At 36.2% G+C, this 9978-nt stretch overlaps 2 protein-coding genes across 4 annotated transcripts; one reads left to right on the forward strand and one right to left on the reverse strand.

Moving 5' to 3' along the window:
• The first annotated feature begins 44 nt into the window (after positions 1–44).
• Positions 45–2402, forward strand: emc6 (ER membrane protein complex subunit 6). 2 transcript variants are annotated; one of them, XM_079871480.1, is made up of 2 exons: positions 45–115; positions 583–2402. In XM_079871480.1, exon 2 carries the CDS (start codon positions 603–605, stop codon positions 933–935), a length of 333 nt encoding a protein of 110 aa, XP_079727606.1. In that variant the 5' UTR covers positions 45–115; positions 583–602; the 3' UTR covers positions 936–2402. The 2 variants fall into 2 exon arrangements, with proteins under 2 accessions (XP_079727606.1, XP_079727605.1); XM_079871479.1 differs by lacking the exon at positions 45–115 and adding an exon at positions 349–489.
• Positions 2253–8915, reverse strand: p2rx5 (purinergic receptor P2X, ligand-gated ion channel, 5). Of its 2 annotated transcripts, XM_079871469.1 has the most exons (12): positions 8496–8915; positions 7621–7771; positions 6757–6828; positions 6539–6614; positions 6251–6335; positions 6036–6116; positions 4776–4917; positions 3891–4030; positions 3664–3757; positions 3500–3565; positions 3315–3400; positions 2253–3191 (listed from the first exon to the last, which is right to left on the reverse strand). In XM_079871469.1, the coding sequence occupies exons 1-12, from the start codon at positions 8627–8629 to the stop codon at positions 2909–2911; spliced, it is 1410 nt and encodes a 469-aa protein (XP_079727595.1). In that variant the 5' UTR covers positions 8630–8915; the 3' UTR covers positions 2253–2908. The 2 variants fall into 2 exon arrangements, with proteins under 2 accessions (XP_079727595.1, XP_079727596.1); XM_079871470.1 differs by lacking the exon at positions 6036–6116 and having other exon boundaries at positions 8496–8749.
• Between the last annotated feature and the right edge of the window lie 1063 nt (positions 8916–9978).

Genomic DNA, 9978 nt, shown 5'->3' on the forward strand with positions numbered 1-9978 from the left:
TTTATGTATTTTTCTTGAGTGTCAAATCGAGTTCGAAAGAACCGAATCTCGCAAATGATTCTTACATCCCATCACCATTTTTGAACCTTCGCGGATCCCGTAGAGTGGGTGAAAGGTAAGGTAAATGAAATAAGCATATATTTAAACCGTAATTTTGTTCAGAGTTCAGAGTCTAATAATACACAAACGTGTATTACTAGACATATTATTGTTTGAAATGAAGTATAAGTTGGGCATGAAGATTAAACAAAATTAGAACTAGATTTTTATTTAAAGTCCCATGATGCTTAGCGAGAAAATGGCTGACCGAGAATGACACACGCTCTGTTTTATCCAGAATTTACCAAACCATTTTTTGAATACAGTCCTAGTTAAAATATAGGCTTAAACAAATATCTTATGAGGTTCGAGTGTTTAATGTAAATTATGCTTTCTTGAATCACGGAGGCTGACGCTTCGTTTGTGTTTATCAATATCTTGACCCTAACGGTAAGTGGAGGAGGGGATTTCACGTGAATGTATGATCTCTCAGTCGGCTTTATGTGGTCATCTGTCTTTCGCTTTTCCCCTGTCTCCTCTCAGCGTGTTTTTAGCATCACAGCATGGCCACAGTAGCAGCCAAACGCGAGGGACCGCAGTTCATCAGTGAGGTGGCCGTCAGAGGAAACAACGCGGTGCTCGACTACTGCCGCACGTCCGTGTCTGCTCTGTCCGGGGCGACAGCGGGCATCCTCGGGCTAACTGGACTTTACGGCTTCGTCTTTTACTTCCTTGCCTCTTTCCTGCTGTCTTTGCTCCTGATTCTCAAAGCCGGTCGACGATGGAACAAGTGCTTCAAATCTCGACGTCTGCTTTTTACAGGAGGCCTCGTGGGCGGCCTCTTTACTTACGTGTTGTTCTGGACTTTCCTCTACGGAATGGTGCATGTGTACTAAGGGACTCGGACAGTGCCGCAGCCGTGTAGATGTAGAACATGGCTTACCAACCTAACCAGTACTAGTAACATGATAGAGATGCTGTCTCAGGGTAGAGAGTGCTGATTGATGTACCACAGATCTTGTCCGTGACCATACTTACGTTTAGCCATTCAAAAAAAAAAAAAAAAAAAAAAAATTCTCAGTACTAATTGCACTGAACTTTAGATATTTAAAAATTGTGTGTTGTCTTTTTCTTTCCTCTTGTAATTTAATATTTTCCTAACACTTGTTCCAGGGCAGGGTTGGGTTTGGATCTAGTGTTGTCCAACAGGGAGACTCATTTGTTTTCAGCTTGCTTTCTATATATGATGTGCAAAACTCTGTGAACTCCAGGCATCAATCAGAACTATGTAAAAACACAATACCAACTTTAAGCTGTATAAATCACCTACTTTTATTTCAAATGTTTTGAGAAAATTAAATCATTAACCTCATGGATTAAACTGTGTGGTTATTTGAAGTGCATTATAAATATGAAGCAGCATTTAATATATTTTATTATTTGTTCTTTATCAATGAAATATTAAATATTGTGTAGCCTGTGTGTGGATAGTGTGCCAATTATGACTAGCAGTGTACAGTTTTTTGTTCTGGATTACTCATGGGTATTTTTATTTTTTTAAATTATAACACTTAAATTACTGTAGTGTAGTTTGAATTAAATATTTTGTCATTTTTGAGAGAGAGAGAAAAAAAAAAACCTGTTTGTTTATTCAGAATGAATAGGTGCAATCATATTTCTGGGTGTCCTCAGTGCCTAAACTCCGCTTTTAAAATACTTTTTGTGCCAATCGCAGTAGTAGTATAATCCATATGTAGACAATGTATACGTTATTGCAAGCATCCAGATATTCACACTACCATGCAAAAGGTTGGGATTGATAAGATTAATTTGTGTTTTTTAAAAAGAAGTCTCTCATGCTCACCAAGCATACATTTATTTGATCTAAAATACAGTACAAAAAATTATACTGTGAAATTGTACAATTTAAAATGACTTCTATTTTAATATATTTAAAAATGTATTTCTGTGATGGAAAATTTTCAGTGTCACATGATCCTTCAGAAATCCTGTTCAAGAAACATTTCTTATCAATGTTGAAAACTGAAAACGTGATGCATTTTTTGTTTTCAGGGTTCCTTCAAAAAAGTATTTATTTAAAATAGAATCTTCTGTAACATTATAAATGTATTTACTGTCACTTTTGATCAGTTTAATGAATCCTTGAATACAACTATTAATTTAGTAACAAAAAGAACAGTAGTTCAGAATACATTTTTTGAGATAGTACTGTTTTCACATTTATTCAAAATGAAAGCAACCCAGTGACCTAAGCCTTGTTCTTCAAATATTTTACGGTTTATTCAACTTTGGTTTGACAGTTTTGTAACAAAAACATCCATTGGCATTTAAAACACTACACTCAAACAAAGATGGTTCTTTACACGTAGTAACAGTTCTATTTAGAACTGTATCGTCATGAAGAACACCTTGCTGAAATGGTTCTTTGTGTTAAGAGTTTAGGGTTCTTTATTCCCGCCTTTTTGTTTTTCAAATCTGTAACTGTCAAAGCCTCCTCATTACTGGTTTTCTGGAGCTCAGCCATTCAACTACACAGACTGTCAACATACTCTCAACAGGTAAATGATTTCTTTCTTAAAATGTCTATACATTTTAACTTAATTTGTAACTGTTTTCCTACCAATCTTGTCTTTTTCTCTTTTTAGTTTAACAGAAGATGTAATTGTGACCAGCTCTGTTCTGTCTGAAGAACCCAAATTTGGTACTGTTTAGAACCATTTTAAGAGTAGGAGAGCATAAACAACACTGACACTATTCATCTTTGGTATGACAGAGCACAGACCCGTTATAACAACTCCCTTCATACATCCACAGTAAATCCAATGGGATTCAGCATCAGAAAAATCCTCTACTGGTTGCGTGGTGTTCTCAAAGTTGAAACAGGAGAAATGGTCTGTTTTTCTGTCCTGAATGACACTGTAGCCTGTGGCTTTCTCTCGGGACTGTGGGTTTTGAGCGCTGAGCTTGTGGGCTGGATCTGTTTCTCTGGGTTGTTATTGGGCTGAGATGACACTGATGTCAAAGGCTGCATCTCTATTTCCTGTTTCTCCTCCCTCTTGTGTCGCCCATCTTGTCGACGATGACCGTGGTGTCTTACATGCTTTCTCTCTCTGTGCTTTCCAGATTGTTTTCTAGAGGTGCAAATAGTATGAATGGTAACCATATGTAAATAATAACAAATCCACTGCAGTTAAACTGTTTAAAAAGCACATGACACGTTAGTACATTATATGAAATCACGAGTATAATCTTACTTTGTGATTGCCTCGAATTTTGTCTCTCTGTAGAAGGAGCTTTTGCTCATCATGTAGAGCAGAATCATGTCACAGACAAAAACCCCCTGTGGAATGAAATGAGCACCGATCACACAAGAGTCTGAGAAACATCTTTTATATATCAACCATTAGTGACACTGTCGGGAACTGGCTTATATACTCACAGCACCCATTAAAGCAAGTCCAGAGCCAATATTGATCGCTGTAGGAATGATACTGAATTTCCCGGCCTAGAAAACAAATAAGCTGGCAAAGTAAATACCATATTTTTACTATTTCACCATGACCTCAACAACAGGAATCTGTAATCATTTTGATTATCTCTTACCTTGCCATTCACTAATATATCAATGCGAATGCCATACACTTTAAATAGATTCCGATAGGTTTGACCTGCTGCATCACTGTAGTATCGAGCAAATCTTGAAAATGAGAGAAACATGTCAGCCAGTGTAATGATACAGTGCTCACCATCAAAATGCTTTGAAAGAAAAGTAAAGGTATAGAAAACTTAGCAAAATCAATAAATCCAAAATCAATAAATCAGAGCTATACCTAAAGTTGTAACCAGAGGTGACAGAGGACTGTGACTTGTCAGAGGAATCCAAGCGTGTGAAGCTATATTCAGGGTTACACTGAGATTCATCTTTATCCAAATCACAATTCCACTCGATTCCTACTGCAATTGAACCACCCTGTGTGTGTATATGAAAGAAAAGACAACATAACAATAACATTATCATCTTATTAAAATTACACTTTGTGCCAAATATGGTGCATCATGATATTCTTTTGCAGTTTGGGGAGTTAACTGTTCCCGTCAAAGTTTTAAAAATTTTGCATATAAAAATTAAATATGCTTAATCCATAAAGTGCCAGATGACACTTTTGCTGGAAAATGATGGCATGTCATAATTTCAACCCATTCTAAATGATGCTTCTAACACTATCACAGGTCACTGTTTTGCTTGTGATATTTTGTTATATTTGAATTATATAGCAGACACATAAGGGCTTGGTTTCACAGACAGGGCTTAGATAAAGCCAGGATTAGGCCATACAAAACAATAGCACTGATATATCTTAAGATATATCAGTGCAATTTGCTTTCAGTTAAAACAGCTCAAACATGCTTTAAAGTCCGAGACTAGGCTGAAGCCTTGTCTGTGAAACCGGGAGAAGGTGTTCAAATATATTTAAGTGTGGCTTAAGTGTCCAAATACTTTTTTAGGTACCTGGATCAACCTCTTGATATTATTGGTACGAGTAGCTTTTACAAAAATCCCAAAATCATACACTAAAAAAGAAGCTAGTCTCAATGTGGACATGGATATGATCTCTATTTGCTTATACACTGAACTGCTGCTTGAACATCAACCATGTGTTTACAATGTTGAAGACTTGCTTGTTTTAACTTGTCATGTCGTTTGAAGCACTTGCCTTTGTTGCCAAGTTCTGGAAATTGTATCCAGTCCAGTTAATCACATCTCCCACAAGAAAGATGGGACAATAGGGATGATGGTCCTTGTCATATCTGCATGACTTAAGGTATGTGCTGTTGGTGGTAGGCAGGATGTTCGATCTTGAGAAGAGAGAAAAGGAAAAAGGGGCGAAACATTATTTAATATACTGTATATGATGACATTGTGAAGATCATGCAGCATCATGAGATCATATGTAAGGACAGATGAACAACTGTCAGCCTGTCACTGAAATGGGCTGAGCACAGGATATCAAGACAGTAAGTCTCAGTGTATGCACCACACGCTGTGTTGGTATAAATAGAGATGAGTAAGCCTCAGACATTCAGAGCAGCTTGTGCTGTGTCGTGCTGTGCCATCAGTATCCAAACATAACACTTTACTGTGTGCAAGCAGGTCTACTCTTTCACACAGCTACAAACTTTTTATAAAGCATTTGGTTTTGCTGGTTTTCTCTGTTTTTTAGTATGCGGCTTTGTAACGACTCAGTGAGGAATTACTCTATTTCTGGTAAAAAGAAAAAAACAAGGCGGAATTGCAATACGGTGGTGCTCAGTTTGGATTAGTTCATGTGTTCAGGATTGCATGGGCTCTTTAAATAACTGCTTGCCAGATGACACTTTGCTTTTGAGCCACAGAAATGATCCTACACTGAGTGAACCATGAACTTTCTTATTCAGCATGAGTTTGAAATGACAACAGAACATCCTGTGCTGACAGAGAGAATCAATCCTGTTCAACTGCAGCATGAAAACAGTCCAAACAAATAGGTTCATGTTACTCAGCTGGTGTCCATACCTCACAAGCTAGAATTGCGAGATTTAATCTACATATTTTACGAGAAAGGGCTTTAGCAACAGTATCCTGTTTGGGGGGATTTTATGCATGTTATTGTTGCTCAGCCTAAAACTCTGATGGTGCTTTGCAAAGGAAATAACATGCAAAACATGAATCTGTAGAAAACCTAGTTGAAAAGCTTTAAAAAAGACTATTGGATGTTAGTTCAGTTCTGTCAACAGCATATGTGGCATGCACACATGAGCATAAAACTATGAGTGCATTACAAGTTCCAATCACTTGTTAGATTACTAAATGCTTTTGCAATTAGTGGCATTTCTGTCTGAGCATACTAATTTAGTTTCTGGAAAGTGAGAAAATTGATTCTATTGGCTTTAATACAAACATAAACACTGACACGATGGCTCTAGGCTTCACTTACTTGGAGAAGGCAAATTTTGGAAACTTGATGAAGTTCTTTACAAAGACTGTGAAGTTTTCTGCCTTTGCCAGCATGGGCTCCCTGTTGCAACATTTGGCACATTACAGGTACACACTAATATGTTTTTATTAAATTTTTTTAAATAGTTTCATACAGGCATGAATAGGGAATCATATTGCAAAAACTGCAACTGGTACAAAGCACTGTTCTCTTACGTTGGTGTGCGGCCATGCTCAACAGGGCACCATCCTTGAATCTCACAGGTTCCTGTGTCGTTTAGACAGCGGCCTGTCTTCACTCCTGAATAAACAACAGTAAAGTGTAGTCCCTTTAAGGCTTGGAATTTTAAACATACTAGTGGGTCATAGTATAAAACAATGTAACATCCTTTTTTTCTGAACAAGAATCTTGCACTTTCACAAAAGTCTTCCTTTTATGTAAATTCAGGAGTACAGTCATAAGGGAACAAAAGGCTTGGTATTTCATGCAGGTTTTGTGCTTACCATGCCCTGCTATAACAGTTTCCCCTTCCACACATTCACTGTTATTATTACAAAGACCATCTGGCACTTTAGGGCTCTGAAATAAGTAGAATGAAGTGAACACATACAACAAACTCAGTGGTTTTAAAATGTACAGATATCAAAAAATCCTCTAACTTCTATATGAATACAGCTCTCTAATTAAAACTAATAAAACTAAAAAACAACCTGTCTCTTACCTCAGGGCAGAAACCCAGTCTTTGGTTTGGTGTCACTAGGTAATTTGTCACAATAAAGAAGACCCTGTCCCCCTGTTAAAAATAATTGATGACATATTCTTACATAAAACATTTTCAACAGCAAATTAATGGAATGTGATACTCTCGCTTCAACTCTGAATCAACAAGCTTCATAATTTAAGGCTTTAGTAAATTAATTCTTTATCTGATAAAAGGAGAAAAAAAATCTTGCCTCTAATAAAAGCCCAAGGGAATGAGCTTCCAAGGCTAAAGCTTTAAATAAAAACTAGACTCCCCAAAAGCTGCCTGTGGCATATTTGATCCAGCTCATCTTACACAGCATCTTTTGTCTTCAAAGCTTCAATGCCATTAATGAACATAATGAAGGCATAACACTTTTCTGCAAACACAGTTTCGCAAAAGCATTAGGGGACTGAATTGGAATAGAAGGCTTTGGTTTGATTAATTCTAAACTTTAATACAAATGGTGAAAAATATTAAAGACTTTAAATAAATACCCCTCTATCAGTCTCTCAGCTGTAAGATTCAACTGTTCTGCATGAATTTAAACACAATTTTGACCAAAAAAAAAAAAAAAAAAAACCCCAGCTACTCATTTAGAGGACATGTAGATGAAAATAGATTTTCCATTATGTAACATTATAAACACAATGAATGATTATTGTTTAAATTCTTAGCAAACAATATGTATGTCATGTCATTATCTACAGTTATCTCCATAATCTAACAGATAAAATGGAGATAATTTTTGAGAAAGTCTATTAATAACAGAGTACATATGGTTTACAAATAGGTACTATACATTTCTTTCAAAGCAAATATACAGGTGAGAAGTGTAATTACTTGTGGAGGGATGACATAGTCCTCTGCACCCCATAGCTGCAGACCGAACTGAGAGCTGTTGGTGAAATCTACACCCTTGAGTTTGGTGATCACAGAACTCTGGATGGCTTCCTCAGTCTCCTGATATCCTTTCTTCCAAATAAAAACCCACCTTTAAGAAGACACACCCAATAAAAGAAAATAAACAACAATAAGTATAACTACCATTTACATTGTAAGAAATATAAAAAGACATTTTAATGGTTATTTAGAGTTTGTGTGATACATAGAGTAATGCTATAAGTCACATGTATGGCCAAGACACCATGAAGGACATAATAACTGCATTCCTTTAAGTTTTATAATAGTTCTTTTTTTGTAAAGGACAAGAAATAAGCAGCTTTAAATGGTGTTAAGTGGGCTGGTGCTTTTGTGTGTAGCATTTGGCCACAGCACATGTGATCCAGGTCATCTTACATTCAGCACCTTTTGCATCAGTTGCATGGTGTATGAAGCCCAAAAAGCACGTGGAAGAATTGGGAAGCAGAAGTGAAGAAACTATTGTCTGGTTCTAATAAATCCATGGACTGAAAATGGTGATTACGAATCTAAATCAAAACAGAAATCTTTTTCACTTCATGCAGAACGTGCAGAGACAGTGCAATGGTTTCAGTCTACTACAGGCTACTTGATATAAATAACATCCGAGACGTGGTGCGTTAACTGTCGGCTTATATTCGGTTTGATTAAATTAACATACAGTGACCAATGTGAGCATAAACAAACACGTAACGACCTTTTAAAACATTTACTTTTTAAGATTAAATCTTCAAAAAACTGACCGAGCCCGCTTGCTCACAGCAACGTCTAGATTTAGAGAAGCACAAGACACCTACCCGATCAGATATCCGACCACCGCCAGCTGAAAGAGTCTGAACAGAACTCCGATCTTTTTGTTTTTAGCGATGACAAATTTCTCAGTCTTGTAATCGAGTAGAGAGAAGAAAAAGTTACCCCAGCTCTGAGCCATGGTTCCTGTGTCATTGACGGCCTCGAAGCAGCTGTCAACTGCTCTGCGCTGACGACTGTAGCCAGTTCTTCCCACTAAAACATTTCGTCGAAACTTTTGGATTTCTGTTTTCTACTTTTGTTCCGGATATATTTCTTTATTTTGTCAACATTCCTATCAATGAATTTAACTGATGCAAGCAGTAAATAAGGACGAGGTTTTTAAGGACGAAACAAAAGTAACGTCTCAAATGAGCTTTCTGCTATAGCTTACTCAGCGGATAGCCTTTCCATATTTAAATGGTGGCAACACTTATGAGGTCCAACTTGTTTACATTAGTTAATATACCGGTATCATGTAATAAATACTTTTACAGCATATTAATCTAGGTTTATATTCATTGTGTTAATTTCATTTATACTATTACATTTTAACCCTTTCATGCATGAATTATGATAACCTCAGTCAGGATTTTTTTTCCTATGTGTTTTTATTGCTCTTAGGGCATGAAAAACAAGAATTGATTTTTATTTTATTTTTTTACAAATTTTTCAAAGAGATCTTCAGATGTCCACTTGAGTGGACAGCATGTGGTTGGTTTAAACTGAAGATATACTGTATTAAATATAAGACAATAATCAAACAGATAAAGTATGTGAATTTAACAAACTAATCAATGCAATTATATCAAATCATGTGAAAACTATAAAATATATACAAAAAATATAAATGCAAAATATTGCAATGGCTTCATACAACTTCATACAAGTTGCACTTTGCGTATCTATGATATCAGAACATGAGGACGTGATTCCATCAGAATTTTCTACAGCCTGTCAAGGTACAACTGTGGAAACCACTCAGATGCTCCCTCCAGTGCACCAGAGTATGGGGATTTACCCTTATTAGCTGATAATTCTGATTATGTTCAAGATGGACATGCACATTTCTATCATAGCCCTCCTCTGAGAAAACCTAGCGATACGTTTTTTCAATCTCATCTGAAATGATCAGTGTTGGGGGTAACGCATTACAAGTAACATGCATAACCCATTCAGATTACTTTTTTGATGTTACAAGTAAAGTAATGTGTTACAAGTAACATGCATTACCTAATCAGATTACTTTTTGATCTAACGAGTAATTAACTACAAGTAATGTGCATTACCTAATCAGATTACTTTTGATGTAACGAGTAAAGAAACGCATTACAAGTAACATGCATTACGTAATCAGATTACTTTTTGATGTTATGAGTAAAAAAACGCATTACAATAACGCACATTACATAATCAGATTACTTTTTGATGTTATGAGAAAGGAAATGCATTACAAGTAACATGCATTATGTAATCAGATTACTTTTTGAT

The sequence above is a fragment of the Squalius cephalus genome, assembly GCF_949319135.1.
Source record: "Squalius cephalus genome assembly, chromosome: 5".
NCBI lineage: Eukaryota > Metazoa > Chordata > Actinopteri > Cypriniformes > Leuciscidae > Squalius > Squalius cephalus.

Bases quoted from the DNA above. Each gene is read 5' to 3' on its own strand.
- p2rx5 (XM_079871469.1), bottom strand. From the start codon at position 8,629: ATGGCTCAGAGCTGGGGTAACTTTTTCTTCTCTCTACTCGATTACAAG. The intron at 6,829-7,620 runs GTAATTACACTT...TATTTTTAACAG, and splicing joins ACTATGTCATCCCTCCACAA to GGGGACAGGGTCTTCTTTAT. The intron at 3,192-3,314 runs GTAAGATTATAC...TTGCACCTCTAG, and splicing joins AAATTCGAGGCAATCACAAA to AAAACAATCTGGAAAGCACA.
- emc6 (XM_079871480.1), top strand. From the start codon at position 603: ATGGCCACAGTAGCAGCCAAACGCGAGGGACCGCAGTTCATCAGTGAG.